Below are 27,551 nucleotides of genomic sequence, written 5' to 3'. Positions count from 1 at the left end.
TAAAAGTTTCCATACATGAAATAAAAATTAAAAACCTTTTATTTTATGTTGTTTACAACAATTTAATTATATTTTTACCGGGAAACGCGAAAATCTAAATTTAGTTATCTGCCTCTTTATCGTTCGAATATGCAAAAGTGAGGATGAAGATGATGAAAAGTGATAGAGAGGTTAGATAACGAAACTTCGTGTTTCGCGGTAGACCCCCAGATTGTGATGGATTGTGGTAGTGGCGCCCCCTACGCAGAGTTTCGAGTAATATTCCCTATTCCGGGAAATAGAATAATATTACGCAATACTCTGCGTAGGGGGCGCCTCTAGCACATACTGAGGGCTTACCGCGTAATTTCGTTTTCTGCCTCTTTATCACTCTTGCGTATTCGAGCGTTAGAGACTGATAACGAAATTTCGATTTTCGCATTTCGAAGTAGACCCTCTGAATTTGCTAGTGGACCCTACGCCGACTTTAGCGTAATATTCCCTTTTGCGTTTTATTTCGTGCATAGAGTTCAATATATTTTTTTAAATATGGTCAACATCCCTATTTTGTATATTCTGTATATGGCCTTATATAATAACATGTTGTAAGTATGCATCTATCCTATAAGTAAACTCTCTGGTTTATGGCATTATTTATAAACGCGTTACTGACCTGAATTAGCTATGAATAGTTTTGATCTTCTCGTTTTGGTCTTTATCTCTCATTTTGACTTATGTATTTGTAAGAAAGGGATAAAACATATTAACTAAATCAGGCCTGTAAAGCTTAAAAAGTTTTATGACTAATTGAGAATGAATAGTTAGTGTTTATGGTTGAATGTTCCATATAAGACTATCCCGTTCGAACTTGCTTTATGACGGACTCTTTTTTTATACCTCCTTACTTCGAACCTCCACAGATATTGTTTTTGCTAAACGTCAGGTCAACCGCAGAAACCCCGACTAGTTTTAATCAGCAAAATCCTAACCACTTTTTTAATAATTAATATAATTATGTACAAGTATTAGTATTTCGGATACCCCTGTGTCTTAAAGTGGACTATAATGGTTTGTACAAAATAAAACGAAAGAACATGTACATTAAATTACAATGAAACTACACAATAAATTGAATATAAACCAATCCAGTACTTACGGTGCACGGAAATCTCAACGCTACGACTACACATATTTCGTCGGCTAGAAGACTGGCGTCAACTAACAAACAAGTTGTTGTGTTGCTGTTTGCGAGCGAGAAAATTCGAATATTGGCGAGAACTTTTAAATTTTAGCAGTGTTTTAAGCTGTTATTTTATATTTTAGCGCTTTGATTCACTTTACCGGATCCGAGACCGAATTCGCTGAATTTTGCCGGATCCGGTATTTTGAAAAATGTGCCGGATCCGGCCGGATTACCGGATCCGCCGGACCGGATTGTAATCCCTACATATCAGGTACCTTTTTTCTTAACCAAATTATACATTCTTACATAACAGAAGAATCCAGTAGGTACAGTCAGCGTCGTATAGTAGGTAGCATCCAAAGTATTCAAATAGTTCGGTACACCATATAATAGCATACCTATTATATGGTGTACCGAACTATTTGAATACTTTGGATGCTACCTACTATATGGCGTACCGAACTATTTGAATAGGTACTTTGGATCCTACCTACTATATGATGCTGATTGTACTTTAAGAATAGTTTGATTCCCGGTTCGTGGTAACAATAAAAAAAATATTTGGATACATTTTTAACTACCAATCTTTCACACAGTCATGGCGCACGCACGCACGAAAAGGTTGAAACAAATAAATATTCTTATTAATTAACTATTTCTTTTTCTAAATTTTTCTGGCTCATCGGGCATAGAGTTGCCACAGTACATAGTATAATTACGACAGGTTAGAAATATTTGTATCGATGATTGAATAATGTCTTGGTTTTGTGTTCTTAAAAACGTACACTACAACATAACTAAGAACGGTTAGGAAAATAATAACTTAAAATTCCCCGTGAAAGGTAATGATGAAAATACTGATAGAAATACTGATAAGTGTGTGGGGAGATTTAGGAATGTCATGACCTGACTGGACCAAACGCTGGAGCGTCATGAAATTTCATGTCATTGCTAATGATAGTGTCGGGGCCGTATTTGGATATCGCATGCTTTACAAGGCCGCAACACCTCTTCTTTGGAGTTTGGATCGGGTAATAAGGTAAACGTACTGCTCGATATGCTACTGCCCAATAGATGACACCTTGCTGTCACCTCTTTTGACAATTACTTTAGTTTCAAGACTTTCAAGATGCCATGTTCTGGGACCGCGTCGAGCACCAGTACGTTATTACCTTAGTACTTAGTAGATTGTTAACCAAAGGATGAAAATGATGCCTCACCCGACTTAAGCACTCGACTTTTCATTTAGAATACGACGAAAATTAAATACCTACATGTGTTTTTTTTTAATCAGGACTAAGAAGTATATTTTTATAGCATTTCTTGAGGGTACTTTCAATTAACCATTTAAGTAAAAATATCGTTATTTATGGAATGGGGAGTTAAATATCAGAATGGAAATTGTATAACAAAGCCATTTAAAACCAAATTAGAATTGCTTAATATCTTAAAAAAAGTATAAAAATCGTATAAAATAAAATGCATGCACTAGAGTGCAGAAACGTGTCACTTTCTGTGCACTTTTTAGAACAACAGACCCTCATTCAGAGCATAACTCATAAGAAACGAAAAGAAGTAGCTTTGTTAAAAAAAACCGCCATTAGCTACTAAGAAACTGACGCGGTAAACAAACATACAAGTATGTTATGTTTACAATATGAGGGTCAGACTAAACAAATCAGTTGCGTGTGACCCCTACGGGAGAGCGTACGTGTTTGGACGATTATAATGTGATTATGTGATAACTATATAGTTCTAAAAATAAAGACTATTTATACAAGAAAAGCCATTAAAATATCATTATAAAATCATAATCTAAATTGACTTTATCATTGTGTTTCACTCGAGTTTAACTGGAAAACGTAAGTACCTTCGTTTGTTTTGTTTCAATTTGATATTAGTTATTTTATTTGGTTATAAAAATAAAACCTGGGGCTTTTATGTAGTTAGACATAAGGTGTGCAAGATTGCACAACCTTTTTATACAAATTTACCTTTTTTTTACGTATTTTTGTCTATGTTTTTGATACCTTTTGTCTATTTATTTTTGGCAGATTACATTTTGTTTTACTCGCAAATCCAGTGCCTTATTTTACAGTTGTCCATAAAATAAGGTCTGTAGAATTATAGATATTTGATTGGTTTTGTTAGATTTTTTACACTTTTGAATATTGGTAATTTTCAATTGACAATAATTAGGCGATACCTACCTAACGACGTTTGAAAAAGATTTAAGATGAAAAATTCTAAATGTATTCAAAAAAATAAATAAAATTAAAAGCTTGTAATGTTTTCACATTTATTACTTAATATTATATCTTAATTATGTAGGAAACGGTTCCTTTAATAAATCCATGTCTACCCCCAGCATACTGAAAAAATAAACCTAAAACCTTCACAAAGAAAATAAATTCCTGTCCGTAACTTCGTCTGCGTAGAATGATGATGATTATTGATAAAAACTGGACAAGTGCAAGTCGGACTCGCCCACCGAGGGTTCCGTACTTTTTATAGTAAACCCAAACCAAACGGACGACTAGGATCATATCTCTATCTCTCTCATCCCACCTTCAGCCATGCGAGCGTGAATGAGAAGTTTTACGACCCCGGTCGTCCGTTTGGTTTGAGTCTACTATAATTGTTGTGGTTATTGTTATAGCGGCAACAGAAATACATCAATTGTGAAAATTTCAACTGTCTAGCTATCACGGTTCGTGAGATACAGCCTGGTGACAGACGGACGGACAGCGGAGTCTTAGTAATAGGGTCCCGTTTTACTTTTTGGGCACGGAACCCTAAAAACTATCCTTTTTCCTTCACCGGACCTCAAACTATCTCCACGCCAAATTTCATCTAAATCGGTTCAGTGATGTAAACGTGAAGAGGTAAACAGACAGACAAAGTTACTTTAGCATTTGATTTTTTTAGTAGCGATGGTTTATCGTCTGTTTTACATACTCGATAAGCTGCTTTAACATGTTATGTGTTGCACACTGCTTATACCTATATTATTGAATCATGTCTATTTTAAGAATGCATCATATCATTAGGGTAAAGGTCATCTTCCTCGCGTTATCCCGGCATTTTGCCACGGCTCATGCGAGGGATGCGCTTGGCAATCCCGAAAATTGTCGTAGGCACCTTCCAAACCCAGAGGGTAGGCCTTATTGGGATTTAAAGATGCTCTAAACGCTTCACACTATTTACAAACATACATACAACACATAAAACATGTATAACACCATATAACATGTGTAACATGTATAAAACATGTACATGTTCGTACATGTTTTGTGATCGTCACGAATAAAAATCTTTTATCTTTTATCTTTTTTAGGGTTCCGTACCCAAAGGGTAAAACGGGACCCTATTACTAAGACTTCGCTGTCCGTCCGTCCATCCGTCCGTCCGTCTGTCACCAGGCTGTATCTCACGAACCGTGATAGCTAGACAGTTGAAATTTTCACAGATGATGTATTTCTGTTGCCGCTATAACAACAAATACTAAAAACAGAATAAAATAAAGATTTAAATGGGGCTCCCATACAACAAACGTGATTTTTGACCAAAGTTAAGCAACGTCGGGAGGGGTCAGTACTTGGATGGGTGACCGTTTTTTTTTGCTTTTTTTTTTGTTTTTTTTTTTGCATTATGGTACGGTACTGAACCCTTCGTGCGCGAGTCCGACTCGCACTTGCCCGGTTTTTTTTTATTAATCTGTGGCTTCACTGAGTTGAAAAGATTGATTCAATTATTCATATCTTTCGCTCGCGGTGAGACATATGTAGTTAGGTAGGTACAGTCACCTGCAATATTATGTTACACAACGAAGGCAGCAAAAAGATCTGACACGATCTTATTTGTAGAGCCATAAGTGCGTGTCACATATTTTTGCGGCCTTCGAAGAGTAACATATTATTGCAGGTGACTGTACACCCTTTAAACTTTTGACATACGCACGAAAAGTGCTATTTCACGCACTAGTGCGGGAAAATAGGACCATATGTAGTTATGTACCGTAAAAATCTTTTCTTTTCCAGATTCAGCCATAAAACATGCACGCGGCATTATTGCTTGCGTGCGCGGCGCTCGCGGCGCATGGTGCGCACGCGCAAGTCGAACGCCGGCTAGGCAACTTCAGAGAAGTATTCGCTTGGAAGCAGATGACATTTAACATTAACGGACAGACACGTGAGTTTTACACGATACCTTACTCACCGTCAGGCTTTCTTCTAAACTTCTTGACGACCGGTCTGGCCTAGTGGATAGTGACCCTGCCTGCGAAGCCGATGGTCCTGGGTTCGAATCCCAGTAAGGGCATTTATTTGTGTGATGAACACTAATATTTGTTCCTAAGTCATGGATGTTTTCTATATATATTAGTATGTATTTTTCTATATAGGTATGTATATCGTCGCCCAGCACCCATAGTACAAGCTTTGCTTAGTCTGGGGCTAGGTTGATCTGCGTGAGATGCCCCCTGATATTTATTTATTTATTGATTTAGCGGTATAGATGAAATTTAGTAAGTATTTATATTTGACACAGAGCAACAGACAGAGGTATATTTACATTAAGTAGGGATTTTAAATACTTGATTCGGATCCCGAAGAAACTGGCATTTTCAAAACGCTACCGGTTTCAAATATATTGGCCATACCTATATCAGCCTAGGGGCCCGATTCGGATTTTGCAATAGACATCTATTAGACATCTTTTAGACATCACCAAGATACGATAACGATATGTTTAAGATCTAACCTGTCACATTTGACATTTGCGCGATTCTGGAGATACTCTTGAACGATTTCCACAGGATATGACTTAGAGATCCAATTCACATCTAATAGTATCTTAATTAATCTATCTAACGTAAAAGTGACATTGGTTGCCCGAATTGCGCTGCAAAAGAGAACTACTAGTTGATATCTAAACTATAACGTATCTAGAATGGATCTAGTACGTGTCGTCTCTTGTGAATATCTTGAAGTTCGAATACGGCAGTATATCAAACGGTAAAACCAGACGGGTCCTTTAAATGCATTACTGGGGGCACTGGGGCTTTGACCTTTGTTCAAACTTGATTATTTGAAGGCTGTTGTCAACTCGTGTTTTACTGTTTTCCTCACATAGGTACGTCACAATTTCATAGAAGTTTGACGTTTAAAATAACACTTGCACTGCGTGTCGTATCAAAACCATAGCTGACTTATTTTGGTCTAATTCTATAAATGGTTTTGTTTTGCTGCATTGTGAATGTATTTATGTAGGTATTAAGTATAACAGAAAACAAGTAGGTACCTAATCGTTTCTATGACATTTAACACCATTTAACTGATAAAAATTAAGGTAAAAAAGTTTTAAGTTAAACGGTTTTATTTTAATCAGAAAGTGTACCAAAAACTAGAAAATAAAAATTATTATACTTATCGGAGTTCTACATATGTACTATCTATGTTTCTTTTCTGGGCAGTAATCATGCAAGACGTGTAGCAAAATGTAGTTTTCTCGAGTCTGATTCTAAACGCCACTTTTCGACACCATGTCAGTGGATTAAGTATTAATCGGATTTTTTTCTGAGACTAAAATAAAAACGTGGGGCGTTAGAATAAAAATACGTTGAGAAATATAATACATTCATATATTTGGAAAAGAAATATTAGAAAACATAACTAGAAATCATTATCCCATCAAAAACATAAATGTAAAAAAGGAGAGCCAAGTTCAATACAAAAATTATGCTTGGCTGCGGGGTTCGCCGCAAAAAGAATGGAGGATTTAGAATGAGTGCCAAGTTCTATGCAAAATCCAAATATGTATTTATAGGAACAAAATAACATTATAAACAAGTATTAAACTCTATTTCTTTGCTTAATTGGATACCTATAACAATTGCTGTTATTAAAAAAAAATGCGAGATCTTAAAGCAGGTTAGATTTGACTTGGCCAGTTTTCATTACATCAGTCATTTTATAAAGTTATTTAACATATATATTTTGTAATTCTGATAAAAACTGGCCAAGCCAAATCTAACCTACTTTAAGATCTCACATTTTTTTTAAATAACAGCAATTGTTATAGGTATCCAATAAAGCAAAGAAATAGAGTTTAATACTTGTTTATAATGTTATTTTGTTCCTATAAATACATATTTGGATTTTGCATAGAACTTGGCACTCATTTAGATCTCCATTCTTTTTGCGGCGAACCCCGCAGCCAAGCATAATTTTTGTATTGAACTTGGCTCTCCTTTTTTACATTTATGTTTTTGATGGGATATCAATACTTTTTGTAAAGAAAACTAGGCAGGTATTGAGATTTAATGTTTTTTCTTGTGTTTCCGCTGCATGTTTTTTACTTCTGTTCTTTGTATTAATTATGTGGTGCCGCGCGCCGCCAACGACATACCGTTGGCCGGTTGTTTAGCGTGTATTACAGGTTATTTGAATGGGGGCCCCCCCTATTTTTTAACTTTTTTATTTTTAGATTTTTTCCTACGCTTACACACAATTACCGAGCTGGATTCCAAATTTCATCCTTCTAGGTCATCTGGAAGTAGGTTAGGTTTAGGTACTATATGTCAGAAACAATTAAAAAGAAATTTGTATGGGGACCGCCCCTATTTATTAACTTTTTTTTGTTTTTAGATTTTTTCCTACGCTTACACACAATAACCGAGCTGGATTCCAAATTTCATCCTTCTAGGTCATCTGGAAGTAGGTTAGGTTTAGGTACTTATATGTCAGTCACAATAAAAAATGGTTTTTTTGTATGGGGACCCCCCCTATTTTATAACTTTTTTTTATTTTTAGATTTTTTCCAACGCTTTCACACAATAACTGAGCTGGATTCCAAATTTCATCCTTCTAGGTCATCTGGAAGTAGGTTAGGTTTAGGTACTATAAGTCTGTCAGTCAGTCTTAAAATTTACGACTTTTTGAGCTTCATATCTTTATAACCGTTTGAGCTAGCTTCATGAAATTCGGGCTTCTAGATATCCTTATGGATATAATTAAACACACGTAGTTTTATGTGTTTACGTTAAAGATGTTTTGAGTTATAGAAGGGTCAAAAGTGGCACCAAGTGGTTCGTGTAATATTACACTTGGCGCTGGCTAGCCAGTTCCTTTGCTTGAACTTGGCTTGACACGCTGCCGCGTGTCTAGATTCATTGAATCTCATGTATGTACTTTTATACTGTTACTGGTTTAGGCACGAAGAACGTTTGTGGTTATAGTATAATGACAATCATTTAATTCATCGTTGAGAAAGAAGCAGGATGAACATAAAATCGGTATTCATAAGCGGTGCCTATGTTTATGTGTTGTTCAGGAGCGCTTTTATGTAGATTTACTTCTGTTCTGTGTATAATTATGTGGTGCCGCGCGCCGCCAACGACACACCGTTGGCCGGTTGTTTAGCGCGTATTACAAGTTTTTTGTATGGGGACCCCCCCTATGTTTTAACTTTTTTTTAATTTTAGATTTTTTCCTACGCTTACACATAATTACCGAGCTGGATTCCAAATTTCATCCTTCTAGGTCATCTGGAAGTAGGTTAGGTTTAGGTACTTATATGTCAGTCCCAATAAAAAATGGTTTTTTTGTATGGGGACCCACCCTATTTTTTAACTTTTTTTTATTTTTAGATTTTTTCCTACGGTTACACACAATAACTGAGCTGGATTCCAAATTTCATCCTTCTAGGTCATCTGGAAGTAGGTTAGGTTTAGGTACTTATATGTCAGTCACAATAAAAAATGGTTTTTTTGTATGGGGACCCCCCTTATTTTATAACTTTTTTTTATTTTTAGATTTTTTCCTACGCTTTCACACAATAACTGAGCTGGATTCCAAATTTCATCCTTCTAGGTCATCTGGAAGTAGGTTAGGTTTAGGTACTATAGGTATGTCAGTCAGTCTTAAAATTTACGACTTTTTGACCTTCATATAACCGTTTGAGCTAGCTTCATGAAATTTGGGCTTCTAGATGTCCTTATGGATATAATTAAACACACGTAGTTTTATGTGTTTATGTTAAAGATGTTTTGAGTTATAGAAGGGTCAAAAGTGGCACCAAGTGGTTCGTGTAATATTACACTTGGCGCTGGCTAGCCAGTTCCTTTGCTTGAACTTGGCTTGACACGCTGCCGCGTGTCTAGATAACACAATTTTACCTATGTCATACCTACCTCGGAAAGCTCCACATTTCATTGTATATTTTTACTTTTTTAGATCTTACTCAACATTTTTAAATACTAACGCCCCACGTTTTTATTTTAGTCTCAGAAAAAATTCCGATTAATACTTAATCCACTGACATGGTGTCGAAAAGTGGCGTTTAGAATCAGACTCGAGAAAACTACATTTTGCTACACGTCTTGCATGATTACTGACCAGAAAAGAAACATAGGTAGTACATATGTAGAACTCCGATAAGTATAATAATTTTTATTTTCTAGTTTTTGGTACACTTTCTGATTAAAATAAAACCGTTTAACTTAAAACTTTTTTACCTTAATTTTATTTTTAAGTTTTTAGTTGAGAGCCCGAAGCGTCCGGCAGGTTAGTGCTCGAACAGAGAACAATGGTTCAAGTGTCTTAATTGCGAAGGCCGAAGGCCGAGCTATGCGTAGGGCCGAAGGCCCGAAGCGTCCGGCCCGTTAGTGCTCAAATAGAGAACAATGGTTCAAGTATCTTAATTGCGAAGGCCGAAGGCCGAGCTCCGCGTAGGGCCGAAGGCCCGAAGCGTCCGGCAGGTTAGTGCTCGAACAGAGAACAATGGTTCAAGTGTCTTAATTGCGAAGGCCGAAGGCCGGGCTCCGCGTAGGGCCGTAGGTCCGAAGCGTCCGGCAGGTTCGAACAGAGAACAATGCTTCAAGTGTCTTAATTGCGAAGGCCGAAGGCCGAGCTCCGCGTAGGGCCGTAGGTCCGAAGCGTCCGGCAGGTTCGAGCAGAGAACAATGGTTCAAGTGTCTTAATTGCGAAGGCCGAAGGCCGAGCTCCGCGTAGGGCCGTAGGTCCGAAGCGTCCGGCAGGTTCGAGCAGAAAACAATGGTTCAAGTGTCTTAATTGCGAAGGCCGAAGGCCGAGCTCCGCGTAGGGCCGTAGGTCCGAAGCGTCCGGCAGGTTCGAGCAGAGAACAATGGTTCAAGTATCTTAATCGCGAAGGCCGAAGGCCGAGCTCCGCGTAGGGCCATAGGTCCGAAGCGTCCGGCAGGTTCGAGCAGAGGACAATGGTTCAAGTGTCTTAATTGCGAAGGCCGAAGGCCGAGCTCCGCGTAGGGCCGTAGGTCCGAAGCGTCCGGCAGGTTCGAACAGAGAACAATGGTTCAAGTGTCTTAATCGCGAGGGCCGAAGGCCGAGCTCCGCGTAGGGCCGAAGACCCGAAGCGTTCGGCAGGTTAGTGCTCAAACAGAGAACAATAGTACAAGTGTCTGGAGGCTTGAAGCGTCTGGGAGGTTAATACACAGAACTATAGTATAAGTGACAAACACGTTACAGAACTATAGTATTATGTATAAGTGTCTGAATGCGAAGGCCGAAAGCCGAGCACCGCGTAACGTCGAAGGCGAAGCGTCTAGAAGGTTAGTCCTAAAACACGGAACTTAATTTTCTTCGGCGCCCTCATACTAAAATGATTATTACTTGGGACTTCGCATATTTATACCTATACCTATAGTTATATCTATAGTGTGGGCAGGCCACACCTTGCATCATCACGACTGAGGAGTTGGAGGTAATTTTTAAATGCTAATGCCCTTACTGCCTAATACTGGAAATCCTCCTTTGAAATCAGGACTTAATTAATCTTGGTGGTTAAGGCAGGCAGTAACCCTGCAGCATTAGAAGGAACTGATGAGTTGGGAGGACAATATGAAACGTAAATGCCTCTACTTAAAACAATGAGCACTACTTTAAAATTGGCACATTCGCCAACCGGTCGATTACGATAGGCAGTATCCTTGCATCATCACGATTGAGGAGTTGGTGGTATTATTAAATGCAAGTGCTCCTGTCCAATACTTTAAATCCTACTTTGAAATCAGAACTTTATTAATCTAGGTGGTTAAGGCAGGCAGTAACCCTGCAGCATCAGAACTGATGACTTGGGAGGACAATATTATACGTAAATACCTCTACCTAAAACATAGAGCACTACTTTAAAATTGACACATTCTCCAACCGGTCGGTTATGGCAGGCAATAACCTTGCATCATCACGATTGAGGAGTTGGAGTTCATTTTTAAATGCAAGTGCCCCTGCTCAATACTTTCAATCCTACTTTAAAATTAGAATTTTCGCAATCCCTGCCGGTAAAGCAGGCAGTAACCCTGCAGCATCAGGACTGATAAATTGAGGTCATTATGAAACGTAAACACCTCTACTTAAAACTTAGAGCACTACTTTAATAGTGGCATATACTCTAACCTGTCGGTTACGGCAGCCAGGTACCTTCCATCATCACGACTGAGGAGTTGGAGGTCATTATGAAATGCAAGTGCCCCTGCCCAATACTTAAAATCCTATTCTAGAATCAGAACTGTATCAATCCTGGTGGTTAAGGCAGGCGGTAACCGTGCAGCATCAGAACTGAAGAGTTGGAGGTCACTAATAAGTCACTAAGAATTTGTTTTATAGCAACAATAATATAGTTAAACTAGCAAGTCTGTAATACTCTCGGTTAAGGTAAGCAGTATCTCTGCAGCATCAGGATTTGAAGATCCAAGGTTGAAAATATTATAAAAAGTCATTGTCACGGGGACCTGAAACGGATGCCAAATTTCATCGAAATCGGTTAAGTAGAAGTGGTCGAAAATTCGATTGCAAGATTTGAAGCACATATATGTACAAAGAAGATACGGGGTCAAGCTAAATAAAACCGTTTAATAATTAATAATTAATAAATAATAAATAGACTTGGTCAAGCTTGTCAGTAGAAAAAGGCGGCAAATTTGAAAAATGTAGGCTCGAAGGGATATCGTCCCATAGAAAATTTGAATTTCGCGCCTTTTTTTACTGACAAGGTTTGCTTGACCAGCTATAGGTAGGTAGGTAAACCGTTTGCAGTATCATAGTTCGCATTTTTGATGTTTTAATAGGTGACGGTAACAAAATATACTGAATTTGCTGATTCACCATACCGTCTTTACCATAAGGGGCCCGCGCCCAGGGCCCCCATCCTCAGGGGGCCCCGAAGGACAGACGGTAACAGTATATTTGATTACCCATGATAAATAGAAGATCTTCTTCTTCTTCTTCTTCCTCGCGTTATCCCGGCATTCTGCCACGGCTCATGGGAGCCTGGGGTCCGCTTGACAACTAATCCCATGATTTGACGTAGGCACTAGTTTTACGAAAGCGACTGCCATCTGACCTTCCAACCCAGAGGGTAAACTAGGCCTTATTGGGATTAGTCCGGTCTCCTCACGATGTTTTCCTTCACCGAAAAGCGACTGGCAAATATCAAATGATATTTCGTACATAAGTTCCGAAAAACTCATTGGTACGAGCCGGGGTTTTAACCCGCGACCTCCAGATTGCAAGTCGCACGCTCTTACCGCTAGATAAATAGAAGATCTTAGTAGAAAAATGTTTGTTTAATTCGCTTTCCTTACTTTCGAAAAGGGTCCCAAATTCGTATGTGATGTGCCCAAGGGCCGCAGCATAGTTTAAGACGGCCCTGAATCATAGGTTCACAAGCGCTTTTGTATGTATTAAATAGGTTCGTGGTAACCATACAATTATAACCAAGGTCACGGTCAGTCACGAGTGCATCTCGGAAATGTTTACGATCTTTTTAGTTTTCCTCATACTATAGACAAGTATGTACAAGTATTGCACAGTGGCATACAGAAATAAGTAAACTTAAAGTGGTACATTCCATACTATATAGTCCATATAATATTTATAATAGTTATAGTTATAATAATAATAGTAGTTATAGTTTTAATAGTAATATAATAGGTATAATAGTTATAATAGTGGTGTAATAGTATATATATAGTTTATATTTCTTGTGAAATAAATGTTCTACCCTGACGATCCTTTTTGGGAGATAAAATATTAAATCATATAATTTTTTATGGAATTCTTGCATGTTAGTTTTTAGTTTTTGACGATTGTGATGTAAATTCTTATAATTTTGGCTTAGGCAAAGTTGTACTGTAATTTATTTCATGAAATAAATAATCTATTCTAATCTAATCATACATAAGTTGTATGAGAGGCAGTGGAGCGACACTGCTCCTTTCGGGTATTCTCGGCTCCTTTCGCCTCAACATTGCTCCGAGCTATTATTAGGGTTGGCACCACTTGACGTCCCTTTGCGTGCAGAACACACAAAAGAATAGATATGGCAATTTAATCAGATTGACGAAAAATTGACTAGTCTGGATGCGGCTTTATATAAAGTGTAACTTTGTATTTCAGTTCTCCGGGACCGTTTCGGCAGCGACGGGCTAGAAGAGGACAGCAGACAAAAGAGACAGACTGATGAGGTCGTCTTTAACAACCACGAAGAAGAACCTGAGAGGAACTGGAACCAGAGTGAGTTTAAGTAGTCTGGCAAACCAATTTTGTCAGTAGGTGTTCGCACCTGGCTGTGTCCGCACTTAAACATTGCACTTTAAGGTTCACTTTCTTATCTCGAAAGTACTGTTACTTTCACTACCCTTCACGTTCTACGTCACTTCACTGTATCACTGTCACTTTATTTTTGGTTACTGACTGATTTTTGGTCACTTTATTTTTGGTCACTTTATTTTTGGTTACCATGGAACCTGACTCCATGGTTTTTAGAAAACACACCTTTAGCTATTAGTGTGCATTTTAAAAAGAGACATCTAGCGATCAATTCAGCAATTAATTTAGAGTATATACATTTATGCGGCAATTTTAAAATTTAAATCTCAACAGTAGGAGATATTAGAATAAAAACAAGTTACTGAAGAAAAATGTAACACACTTTTATTGCTTCGTAAAATCAGGTAACTAATTTAGTCCACAATTTACAACTATGGTCCAAATTAAGTTCCATTAAAAATGTATTCTATCTATAGTTAATGTGTGGGCATTTTGTGACTAACTTATTAATACTATTTCAGTGGTATACTGCCAATTCAATTTGTGCTTATTATGAAGTAACTGCAATTTAAAACTATCCTCTGTAACTAACCTACTGATTAGTGATTACATTTTAAATCTATATTTAATTTCCTTATATTACCTACATTTATTCCTTAATTACCTATACTTATATTATTTGTTTTCATTATTTCTTATTCTTCCTTTGTTTCATATTCTCTAGATTCAGGGTCATCTTGGATTCGGCCACAAAGACAAATGACTTACTTAAACCGATTCACTTCAAGTAAGTAATGCTTAGTTAACACAATGGACGCCGGTCAGGACATTTATTTATGTGATCTTCACAAACATTTGTTCCGGTTTTGTGAATAAGGGGCTTTTCATAAATTACGTCATTTCAAATTAGGGGGGGGTCTGGACATCGGATGACGGTAGCATGAAGTAGGAGGAAATGGGGTTTGAAGCATGAATTTTGGATGATTATACGGGGAGGGTCAAAAATCGTCAAAAATCGATGACGTAATTTATGGACAGCCCCTAACACAAATAAAAGATGACTTACGCTAGACCGAGCCGGGGCCGGGCCGGAGCTACGAGCGCATCGTTTTCTATGGAAAGCACGTGATCACCGATCAGCCGTCATCCGTCCGTCTTAGAAAATGAGGTGTCGGCGCCTCGGCCCTGTCCGGACCGGTCTAGCGTGAGTTATTCTATTCTTTCCTTCGTATTTATTTATGTTATTTGTTGTGTGCTCACGTAGAATACTAATTATATGCTAATTATGTTTGCTAACATGTTTCACCTCTTAGTAACATAATTTTTAGGGTTCCGTACCCAAAGGGTAAAACGGGACCCTATAACTAAGACTTCGCTGTCCGTCCGTCCGTCCGTCCGTCCGTCCGTCTGTCCGTCTGTCTGTCACCAGGCTGTATCTCACGAACCGTGATAGCTAGACAGTTGAAATTTTCACAGATGATGTATTTCTGTTGCCGCTATAACAACAAATACTAAAAACAGAATAAAATAAAGATTTAAGTGGGGCTCCCATACAGCAAACGTGATTTTTGACCAAAGTTAAGCAACGTCGGGCGTGGTCAGTACTTGGATGGGCGACCGTTTTCTTTTTGCATTTTTTTCCTTTTTTATTTTTTGCTTTATGGTACGGAACCCTTCGTGCGCGAGTCCGACTCGCACTTGCCCGGTTTTTATAATAAGTGTTAAATTGGTAGGTATAAAAAGGGACCTTAGGGTAATTAGCACTTACGTAATTAATCGAAATGAGACGTTTCATAATCACTCTAGTCCGTATTTTTAAGTAACAACACCTTTCCAAACAGTTTATTTTTCCAGGGCCCGATTCGAACACGGGACCAATATCTACATCTACAACGACCAGACCAACTTCGCCAAATGGTACGTTATAGTATGTTGAACAACGACATAAAGGATGATTTACGCTAGACCGGGCCGGGCCCGGGCCGGAGCTTCCGGCGCTTCGTTTTCTATGGAAAGCACCACGTGATCACCGATCAGCCGTCATAGAAAATTACATGTCGGACGCCTCGGCTCGGGCACGGTCTGGTATAGCGTGAGTCAACCTTAATATTATATAGAAGTTAGTCTCTACTCTTAGTACATTTTTTATTTCAAAAACCGGTTAACATTACTGTCAGTGTCACTTATCTTGATCCTAGCCACACTTAAGACCTGTCTTACAGAATGCGTGTGCGTAACGTATACGTGCACATTTGCGTTGTATTACACATATCCTTATAAGAGACGGCACACCACTTGCGTGACGTGTGCGTGCACGGCTCTAACATAGCGCACGCGCACGTGCACGTCTACGCAAACGCAGCCGGTGTGCTCTGTCCTTTACCCATAAACCCATATTGAAGTTAATAAAAAAAACCTATATAAGGTGCAGCGGGGCAATTTCGACTGCCGGTTAATTTCAACTAATCGAAATTAGCTATTTTTCGCTATTTTTCCTAGTAAGTCTGATTTTTTGCAGACTTATTTATGATGTTAGCCCAATGAATAATCCAAGTTTGTGACATCGAGGGCCGAACGCAACTTTGTCAATAATCGACAAATCCGCGAAAATTTCGGTTTTCTTTTAGATTTGGGCGATTATAAGCCAAATAATTACTGTGCAATGGCACTCTATAGATGGTCAAGCAAATCTTGTCAGTAGAAAAAGGCGCGAAATTCAAATTTTCTATGAGACGCTATCCCTTCGCGCCTACATTTTTCAAATTTGCCGCCTTTTTCTACTGACAAGATCTGCTTGACCAAGTATAGTTAATAATGTAAAACATGGAAGATATTTCGATTAGTCGAAATTATCCCGCAGTGGAAATTGCCCCGCTGCACCTTAACCTATATTTAATTTTAATATGTACCAATATTTTTCCTCAGATGAAGCCGGTCGATTCTTTATTCAATACAACAATGTGCCCATGGGGATGGAGAGGGTTGGCAACAGACTCTTCGTTTCCTTGCCTAGAAGGAGACATGGTAAGTACCTACCTAATATTTGGTCGTCAGACGTCTTCATCGGCATCGAACCAGATTCCAGCATGGGGCGTAACTTCTGAGAATGTTCTCGAGAACGAGAATTTATTTATTTATCGTAGTTTATACCATGAATATTCACGATTGTTTAGATGTGTAGTCCTTACCCCCAGAAAATTCCGACTTTTGGTCTACCACTTCCGGTCAGAAAAATGTATGACGGCCCGGCCAAACGGTCAGACCTAGGTGGGGGGTGCTCGACCAAATGTCATAGAGGGACCCTGGCAGTTTTTGACGCCGCCATTTTTTTTTTCAATATGGCCGACTTTTTTATATTTTTCAAGTTTGTCCTAGCGCGCTGAAATTTTGGTCACGTAATCTCGGGGTTCCCTAGAAACCTACGAAAAATATTTTTTTGTAAAATGCTACAATTGCGGGAAAACTGGCCACTTTTATTTTGTATGGCAACTTTTAAACGGTGCGTGATAGGTGCTCGACCAAGTGTCATAGAGGGCCCCGAGACAAAACAAAGTGCAATAAAAAAAATCAAAATAGCAGACTTTTTTTTTATTTTTTCGTTAAGTTGGTCCGAGCGCGCTGAGATTTGGCATGGCGGGAGATAGAGGCCTCTAGATTCCTATGCAAAAAAAATTGTTGGAAAAAACCCAAGATGGCGGAACAATAATTTCCATGTTGCAGGAATGTTCTGAGAATATTCTCGAGAACGTTTCCGCTTTTTGGGAATGTTCTGCAATTTGTACATTGCTAGTTTGAACCCGCGACCTCCGGATTGAAAGTCGCAAGCACAACAAATTAAAATATCTTCCGTAAATAATTTAATTTGTTGTAGTACTAACCTTATAATACAATTTCGTACTTTTTCAGGAATCCCAACAACACTGAACTACATAAACCTGGACCGGGAATCGAACACGCGCTCCCCCGCTCTGACCCCCTATCCAGACCTCAGGCAAGGCAGGCGCCTGACCTCTGTGTACCGGACCCGCGCCGACCAGTGCGGGCGGCTGTGGATGGTTGATACCGGACTAATGGAAATACCTAGTTAGTTATGTCACCTTACGATTGTGAACTGGTTAAGTATCCAGACGGGATGATCAAATCGACCGATTTGATCAGAAATGAAATTGGCGGCAATCTCCAATTTCTAAATTGGTGATTAAATTTTTGATCTCGAGAGACTTTAACTTCACCGGGCGCAATACGTGTCCGCCCAGGATTAAGTCACGAGTACGCATTAAGGGGCCCATTGATTAACAGTCCGCCGGACGGTATCGGCCTGTCAGTTAGAACAATATTTTGACAGTTCCGAACAACTGACAGGCCGATACCGTCCGGCGGACTGTTAATCAGTGGGCCCCTTTAGGCAAGGGCACTCTGTGAGGATGTGCAAGGGCGTCTCCTCTGCCTCCATGCAGAGTCTGCATCGCCACGTTACTCAACGCAGTGGTTTATCCAAGCATGCCCAAAGAACATGAGACTACATCCAATTTTTTTTTTCAGATAACCCTCAACAGGCCCAGCCCCCGGCGATAGTCGTATTCGATCTGGCCACAGACACCGAGATCCTAAGATATCCGTTCAAAAGTACGGATGTGCCAGCCGCCAACACTCCTACTGGTAAGAACTAAAAAATGTTTTAAGGTAAGGTGAGTTAAGAGTAACATAATTTATTTTGCTCGGGGCAAAACAAACAGTATGAGGACTACATACAAGTGATAGTCTTAAGAGCCAACAGGAGTGGTCATTTTTCCATACAAACATACTCGACTGTTTCCTCCGTGGGTTTTGATGCTAGAGCAATGATTTTTTCAACACAGATTAATATTGTCAATATCTGTGTCGGACCGTTTTGCTTTTTTGATATTTTTATTTTTTAAGGCGCTAGAGCCCTTCAAAAATGGCCAAAATAGTCTAATGACTATGCCGCAATGAGAGGCGTAGTATTCAAAACTGATATCAATTAGCCAAAAAAGCTGTTGAGATTTTTACGCGGAATTTTTCGCCTTGTCCTTATCGCACTAGTTTTAGGAGCCGCTTCCGTTATATTTCCGTTATGATTCCGTAAATATTTAAATATCAAGAAACCTGTTCCTCAAAAAGGAGAGTTTAAACAAATATAAGGTTGATTGAAATTATTGAAAGAGTGCCGGGGGGGGGGGGGGGGGCAAAGTATAATGTCCGAGTAAGAGTGTGGTCTTACAACTCCAACCCTACTGCTCTGCCTCGAGAAGATTTAAGTCCCCCCTCAACTGAAGGAGGGTATCCCAATATGGGACCGACAACAAACTCCACGGGACACATCTTTTCAAAACATTACATCTTATAATTGTATTTTTTCTTATAAACAGCACATCAGCAGCAGTAAATAAGAAAAAATACAATTTAAATTACGATTACGAATTATTCCGAGTATCCACTTATCCTTCCTGTTTTGTGTTTTTATTAGTGATGTACCGACTATTGATTTGGCCGACTAGCCGACTAATCGGCGCTCGGATGGCCGATTAGTCAGCCGACTAGTCGGCTAGTCGGCCAGATCATTAGTTTGGTCTAAGTTTGGTTCAAATGCACTAAAAAACAATAGTTTTACCCCTTTCGTCGCGCATTTTATCATATAGTAACGCTAAAAAATTAAATAAAAAAATCCTAAGGTTATATTTTATACGGCGACCGGACAATCGGACATAAAAAAAGCGACCACAAAGTCAATAATTTCGAACAAAAGTTTTCGTAAGCACCCTAACTAAAAGTTTGGGTAAAATAGGTAAAAAGCTTATGAAAAGATGTGCTGTTTATTTCTTTTTGCCCTGTTTTTCTGTCACTCATGAAGTGCCTAGTCGCCGACTAATCGCCGACTACAAATGAGACCGGATAGTCGGCTTTCCCGACTAGTCGGCGACTAGTCGGTACATCCCTAGTTTTTATAAGTGATTTAGATTATTGAGTGCACCCTGGATGCCCTGGATTTAGATCAACTTGTTAAAATTTTATTCAGTTTATTATTTATATATTTCAGGTCTTGCTTCCATCACAGTGGACGTCATAAACGGAGACTGCTCCAACACATTCGCCTATGTACCAGATCTGACCACGTTCGGCATTATTGTGTTCTCCCTGCGAGAAAGAGACAGCTGGAGGCTGCAGCACAACTATTTCAGCTTCAATCCTACTGCTGGGAATTTGAATATTGCTGGTATAGTCTATCGATTTGTAACAGGCCTGAGCCGCTAATCCTTTGCTACTAGTTTTTGAAGTGCAAAGTAATTAAGCCTTTCCGACGAGCTAGTGTGGTGAAAATAGTTATTTGTTTTTTACAAGGGGGCAAAGTTGTTGTTTAACCGCTCGTGTTGATACCCGAGCAAGCGAAAAATTCCAAAATTGAACCACTCGCTACGCTCGTGGTTCGTAAAATGGAATCTCGAGCGTTGCGAGGGTTTCAAAGCATGAGGGTTAAAAAACAAAATTTGCCCCTGAGTGAAACACAATTTTTTTTACCACACCAACCCGAAGCAAATATTAAATGTAAAATATCAAACAAAATGCCCGCATGTAAAATATCCGCATTGGGCTAGCGTGGGGACTATAGCCCAAGCCCTCTCGCGCATGAGAGGAGGCCTGTGCTCAGCAGTGGGACGTATATAGGCTGAAATGATGATGATGATGATGATCAAACAAAATCAAATCAAATCCAAATTAATGTTATTAAATATTTATTATCCAAAATCATCATTTAAAAGTCAATTCTACCAGCAAACATAAGAAAACAAGTCAAAATTTGCATTTGATTACTTTGCCTCACATGTGAATAAAATGCAACTTTGCTATCAGTGTTTGAAGTGCAAAGTAAGCCTTTCCGAGCTGGTGTGGTGAAAAAAATATATACTGACCTGTCCGGTACGCCCTTCAGTCTTAATTACGGATTACGGTGCTGTCAGATAATGATGATCAGTGCATATGGTTCTACTTTACCCCTCTAGTGCGGTAACTATAGTCTGTATCTTTAGGTATTTAAATAAAAGTAAATAAAATCTACCCTCAAATAGCTCCTAAAGCCAGTTGAGGGTAGATGAAAACATTACACGATCAAATAATGTAGGTTAAACGCAGGTCGTTCAATGACAGATCCAGGCGGTTTTTTATATGATTGGTTCTTCTTCCTCGCGTTTTCCGGCATTTCGCCACGGCTCATGAGGGCCTGGGGTCCGCTTGACAACTAATCCCATGATTTGACGTAGGCACTAGTTTTTACGAAAGCGACTGCCATCTGACCTTCCAACCCAGAGGGTAAACTAGGCCTTATTGGGATTAGTCCGGTTTCCTCACGATGTTTTCCTTCACCGAAAAGCGACTGGTAAATATCAAATGATATTTCGTACATAAGTTCCGAAAAACTCATTGGTACGAGCCGGGGTTTGAACCCCCGACCTCCAGATTGCAAGTCGCACGCTCTCATCGCTAGGCCACCAGCGCTTTTTTATTTGATTAGTTAACCAATAAATTTTATAACTACCCGAAAATGTACATATTATTTGTTTGCTTTTATTTAAATACCTAAAGGTACAGAGTATAGCACTATACGTCGGAAAATTAAAGGGAAATATGAATTTCCTTTTTTCGCACTTGTATCGTATTGTGCCTATTATTACGCAGGGCACCGGTTCCAATGGAGCGACGGCATCTTCAGCATCACCCTGAACGACCCTGACCCCAGCGGCTGCAGAACTGCTTACTTTCACCCCCTCATAAGCACAGAGGTATAATAATGTTGACTATAGATAGAATAGACCGACCGCGTAACTGAGTCCTCGCCTGCGCGGTACGGGGGCGACGGGGTAGGACGACTAAGGGCGGCGGGGAAGGTGAGAGCGCTATACGCCTGCCGCCCGCACCTTCCCCGCTACCCCTAAGGTGACAGTCCATTTCCAACGACAGCTGCATTACTGTTCATTTTACTATGGAAATTGATAATGACAGCGACGCGTTCAGTACCGGTAGTGCAGCTGCGGTTAGAAATGGAATGTTACCATAATAATGTTGACTATAGACCGACCGCGTAACTGAGTCCTCGCCTGCGCGGTACGGGGGCGACGGGGTAGGACGACTAAGGGCGGCGGGGAAGGTGAGAGCGCTATACGCCTGCCGCCCGCACCTTCCCCGCTACCCCTAAGGTGACAGTCCATTTCCAACGACAGCTGCATTACTGTTCATTTTACTATGGAAATTGATAATGACAGCGACTCGTTCAGTACCAGTAGTGCAGCTGCGGTTAGAAATGGAATGTTACCATAATAATGTTGACTATAGACCGACCGCGTAACTGAGTCCTCGCCTGCGCGGTATGGGGGCGACGGGGTAGGACGACTAAGGGCGGGGGGGAAGGTGAGAGCGCCGTACGCCTGCCGCCCGCACCTTCCCCACCACCCTTAGTCGTCCTACCCTTCGCCCCCGTACCGAGCAGGCGAGGACTCAGTTAAGCGGTCGGTCTATAGCTTTCTTTTTGATAGTGTAAAGGTTATCCTGGGAGCGCTGGTGGCCTAGCGGTAAGAGCGTGTGACTTTCTATCCGGAGGTCGCGGGCTCAAACCCTGGCTCGCACGCTCTTACCGCTGGGCTACCAGCGCTCTTTTAGTATTTTACAAAATATTAAACAATTATTGTACATGATTTACAGGAGTTTTCTGTAAACACGTGCGTGTTGAGGAACAGAACAGCCAGCAGCGATAGCGACTACTTCCAGAGGTATTCGGTGAGTACTATTGGAAATTGTGCCTGGCAGAGCGCAGCGGAGTGGTTGATAATATGAAATGAAAGTACTGACGGATTTTGGAGAACTCACATTTTACTAATTATTTGACTACATGATACGTGCTTACAGACGGACGGCTTGAGTTGAGATAGAGAGACTGACAGATATTATATCACAGACTAAACAACTGTATTTTTTTAACAAAAGGGTGTAGGTACATACATTCCAACTTTCCAACAAGTACTTGGGTATGGGTAGCCCAACTTATTACAAGCTACTTAACTGTAACTTGCAATGCTTCTATATTCGCGTCAAATCTTGCAAGCTAATTAGGCCCAGTTCCAGAGGAATTTGGCATAGGTACATATGTAAAACGAATGACAATGCAATATTATCATGACATGGAGCTGATCTGATGATGGAGACAGATGATCATGGGAACTCTGTGATAAAGCAACGAAAACTAATTGTGTTTCTTGTTGTTAGAATTGTCTCGATGAGTATTAACAGGCGTGGCTCACTCCGCGATTTCGTCGCTTTGCAACAGGTAGCTACAAGTACATCCGTCCCACACCAATTTTAGTGGCTAGCCATATTAGGCCGCGCGTAGCGCTGTCGCCACCTAGCGGCCATATCTCGTCGGCTGACAAGCAAAATTCACTAACTAACACCATTGAAATTATTGGACAATAAACCGAGTTACAAGTTTAATAAAGTCCATTGTTACTTTAATTTTTTGATAGTACTTAGTGACTTTTGCTTCTCACCCGAGGATCTGTCCTGTTCGTAACAGACGCGTTGTGTTAGTCTTCTGTGCCTAGTACTATTATTTATTCTGTGGTATTAGTTGGAGAGAAAAGTACAGTCAACGATAAAAGCTTGTATCAAAAATTTTAGCCTAAAACTTATTTTTCTACAGGTGGTAGGCAACCGCGGCGAGAACTCCCAATGCACGATGCACGGCTACCACTCCGCTTCCAGCGTCATCTTCTTTGCCGACATCGGTCGTAATGCTGTGTCCTGCTGGAAGACCTCCAACATCCTAAACCCTGGCAACGTGGCTGTGCTGGCGCAGGACAGTACTCGAATGAGCTACCCTTCTGGTCAGTACATTGTTAACTTGCACAACGGGACTTAACCAATCCTTATCTTATCTTATTGTTTTCGGGGGCCCTTGCTTGGGCTTGGATCAGTGTTGCCAACTTGGCATAAATGATACCAGATCTGGCATATTTTCATTCGCTTTGGCACCAAAAATTCCATTTAGCATCTGGCATATTTTTTAGCACAATTTAGTCTAAGCCAAATTTGCACTAACTTGGCAGTAACCAATATGCGCCATCGCCTTATGTGGTTCATATTTTCATATGGTTTTTGACTTTTGTGGACGGATGGACGTCGACGGTCTATATAAAGTTGGTGAAGCAAATCTTGTCAATAGAAAAAGGCGGCAAATTTGAAAAATGTATGTGTTTTAAGTGTCTAATTTTAAGTGACATATTAGCATATTTTGTAGCATATTTCAAAAATCTTTGGCATAATTTTGGCATAATCTAGACATTAGTCTAGCATTTTTTCAAAATCCCAGTTGGCAACACTGGCTTGGATACACTTCGACCCATAGGGATCTTTTGTGCAAAGAAGAGAAGAACCGTCGACTACTCAAGAGCTTTTCCCACCATATCCATGTGTCGGATGATGGAGCTCATGGGTAGTGTTTTAAAGTCCTTTGGTTCCAGGTATCCTGCTCCAAAGTCCTTGATTCTTTGTCTGGCGAGGGCGTGACATAAAGTGTTTTATTGTCTCTTCCTCTTCAATCCTTAAGGCTGGTTTTAGCGTCACGCGGACCGTCCGTACGGATCGCTCTGCACCGGACCAATATGTATTAGGCTGGTTTTAGTATCACGCGGACCGTCCGTACGGATCGCTCCGCACCGGACCAATATGTATTAAGTGCAGTGGGGCTACCGCGAAAACCGAAATTCGCTCTCTTTTACTCCAATGAAGTCGTAATTAGAGTGACAGAGAAAAATGCCCGCAATTTGCGAACTTCGATTTTCGCGGTTATAGTCCAGGGAGCTTTTAGAGTAAAGCTGACGGACAGCTTTCTCATACAATTTGGCGGTGCGATGCGATCCGAATTATATTGAAGGATTACAATATTTATTGACGTGTAGGGTAATGTATTGACGGATCACAATATTTCGCTGGATTTCTGGAAATGCTTGTGATCTGATCATACATCCTGGATCGTGATATTTATAACTATTGCGTGTAGTGTCGCGTATGATATTTATCGCGTCAGTAATTTTTCTCTGTCTAGAGTCCATCACGTCTGCCTCGTACAAAGAACGCTTCGTACTGACGCGATCCGTATTGATGGTGGGGTGTGCTGTGATCCGGCCCAAGACACATAATAAATATCATGATATAATAATCACAACATTAAGATTTTTTTTTGTAATTATCACAATATTTATTGACGTGTAGGGTTCGCCTAAAACCAGCGTAACTTTGTATGCTTTCAGATCTTCACGTGACAGACGACGAAGTGTGGGTGATGGCGAACACTCTGCCCCGCTTCGGCTACTCGCGCCTCGACCCCAACCAATACAACTTCTACATCTACAGGTTGTAACAGTTCTGAGATTTTAGCCAATCCCGTGTTCGTTTGCCTGTTTGCCTCATATCATAATAAAAAGCTAGCAAAATGCTAGTGGGGAGACACTCTTTTTTTTTTATTATTATGCATGGGTTTACTCATGGCCACAGACTAGCCGAGGCGTAGACGTGGCCTACGATGGAGCGAGCTCGCCCAGAAGGTGCCTGTTCACTCTTGATTTGAAGGTGAACTCGGCTCCGTTCGGTTCAGCATTGCTCCGAGCAATTATTAGGGTTGACACCGCTTGACTTCCTTGTGCGTGCACGACCACAGATAAGATAATCACTTGAATTTTGACAACCCTAAATAGCCGAAAGGGATAGCGCCCTATTAGAAAGGGCATGATTCGACCCTGAACTGCTGTCAAACTCCGGGTTTGTCGTTGTACAGTCGCCATCAGATATATCGGAGCGGCCAAGGTGCTCACAAATATCTGAACACGCCTCTATTGTCAGGGAGTTAGAGCGCGTGCTCAGATATTGTGAACACCTTGGCCGCTCCGATATATCTGATGGCTACTGTACTGAGAAAGTTCTCTCGAGCCGATTTTTATTTTGAAGTCGGTTTTTTTTCGTTGCAGTAGGATAAAAGATCATTTTTAATACTTATTTAACATTTTATTTAAATTATGTAAATGGGTAGATCAACTATTTCTTGTTATTCTGTCCCATCAGCCAGGAGACAATAGTAGCATAGTTTCTTAGAAGAGCTGCTGTACCATGTTGTACAAACGTGCTTAGTAGATGTCCCAATATGGAAAGGCCATATAACTACCAAAAAATTCAAGTTTGGTGCATGTAAATGCGAAATTAATAGTATTAAGAGTGACCCAGGAGACCGAAACTATGGCAACTAATGACAAGAAAAAGTATTTATAATAAAAATAGTTAAAAACTAACATAATTTTTTGACTAATATTCCTGTTTCAGGGGAAATGTAAACGACCTGATCACGGGAACAGTATGTGATGGACGCACTTCCTTCGCTGGCTGAAGATAAGATAAAAAAGATCAAGATAAGATAAGATAAGATAATTTTACATTTTTAATACAGTACAACAATTTTGATTCAATTGTTTCTTTTTAATACGTTCTTTATTTAATAGCATACAAAAGTAAATTTACAAGTAAAGATTAAAAACCTAAAGTTGCCTTTTAATTGTGTATCACTAATAATTAAATTAAATCTAGGTCTCGACTAAGGATTAGCGGAACAACACAGAGCTGGATCCAAATACAACATAATATCCTCTATACCATAAACTTTCTTAGCAATATCATTATAATTTAGAGCTTCACAAAGTCTACACAAAGCTAAAGACCTAGTACCCATATAACCATGCTCTTCCACAGTCTCAAAGTGCATTCGCCACTCGTGATAAGATAGTAATTTACTTGTATTATCACGTATAGCGTATATTTCTCTAGCCAAATCACTAACAGAGGCAAAATTATCCATATGTAGGAAAGAATTAGGGGGCAAAATATTAATACAGTCTACTAATGGTGTTCCCATGATAATAGGTATGGCGCCTTTTGCGTATGCGTTACGAAAAATCTTTTCTGATATGTATTGGCGGCATATGGTGTTTTCCATTACAAGATAGAATAGATATTTGTAGATTATTGGGCAGTCTTTTGCGAAGTGACCGGGGCACCTGTGGACAAGAATATTAAATAATTACTGTCCAGGTTGAAAATGCAGGCATTTGCTGACTAGAGCGTTAATTTCAAACGGAGGACCATCAATCCTTTAGGTTATTAAATAATAAACAATACATATTAGGTAACGTTAAACAGAAAGACCTTAGCGAACTCGGCGCCATCGACAGAAACAGCTTTGGACAGAGTAGCATGGCGGTCTTTGGTATCGGAGGCCGAGATCCACTTCGGGTCGTTACGCCACAGCAGTAAGTAAGTAACGTTAAACAGAAAACTTACTGGACTAAGTAGGCCCGAATAAAGGGTAGAATTGGATCTAGATATCAGTGGCGGCGCGTCCATAAAAGCTAATTCCCACCGGCTTGCCTGATTTTGGACGTTTGAACAGAGATGTAAAGGAAAAGAGCATGTAAGGCAAATTAGCCCCGGCTTACCTATGGAATTATGAAAATAATTGACGCGCTGCAAATAGGTATGTCTTTAAACTTAGGTATATTTCTTAAATAAACTTATATCACAGAATAACTAATAGTACTACCGTACAGAAAATTCACTCGTTCACAAAAGTCACATTTAGGTATAAAATTATACCTATACTCGCCACCTGCACGCAAAATTGAAACTTATATACCTACGTAACCGCGCACGAACCGTGAATCTTCCTTGCGCGCCGCAGTTTTATGACCGAGCTGTGA

General features: G+C 39.9%; 1 protein-coding gene across 2 annotated transcripts; it reads left to right on the top strand.

Moving 5' to 3' along the window:
* Nucleotides 1-2,872: 2,872 nt before the first annotated feature.
* LOC134677410 (L-dopachrome tautomerase yellow-f2-like) lies at nt 2,873-26,353 on the top strand. Of its 2 annotated transcripts, XM_063535865.1 has the most exons (14): nt 2,873-3,028; nt 5,203-5,353; nt 13,594-13,710; nt 14,471-14,533; nt 15,601-15,663; nt 16,672-16,770; nt 17,653-17,829; nt 18,289-18,405; nt 19,805-19,981; nt 21,439-21,542; nt 22,459-22,533; nt 23,453-23,636; nt 25,062-25,164; nt 26,125-26,353. In XM_063535865.1, exons 2-14 carry the CDS (start codon nt 5,218-5,220, stop codon nt 26,186-26,188), a joined length of 1,479 nt encoding a protein of 492 aa, XP_063391935.1. In that variant the 5' UTR covers nt 2,873-3,028; nt 5,203-5,217; the 3' UTR covers nt 26,189-26,353. The 2 variants fall into 2 exon arrangements, with proteins under 2 accessions (XP_063391935.1, XP_063391936.1); XM_063535866.1 differs by lacking the exons at nt 2,873-3,028; nt 14,471-14,533.
* The last annotated feature ends 1,198 nt before the right edge of the window (nt 26,354-27,551 follow it).

Source organism: Cydia fagiglandana, chromosome 26, assembly GCF_963556715.1.
Source record: "Cydia fagiglandana chromosome 26, ilCydFagi1.1, whole genome shotgun sequence".
Classification (NCBI taxonomy): domain Eukaryota; kingdom Metazoa; phylum Arthropoda; class Insecta; order Lepidoptera; family Tortricidae; genus Cydia; species Cydia fagiglandana.
This window is presented reverse-complemented; position numbering and strand designations above follow the sequence as displayed.

Excerpts from the sequence above, each read along its gene's own strand:
- LOC134677410 (XM_063535865.1), top strand. The coding sequence starts at position 5,218 with ATGCACGCGGCATTATTGCTTGCGTGCGCGGCGCTCGCGGCGCATGGT. Across the intron at positions 15,664-16,671 it reads CAGACCAACTTCGCCAAATG|ATGAAGCCGGTCGATTCTTT; the intron begins GTACGTTATAGT and ends ATTTTTCCTCAG. Across the intron at positions 17,830-18,288 it reads CGGACTAATGGAAATACCTA|ATAACCCTCAACAGGCCCAG; the intron begins GTTAGTTATGTC and ends TTTTTTTTTCAG.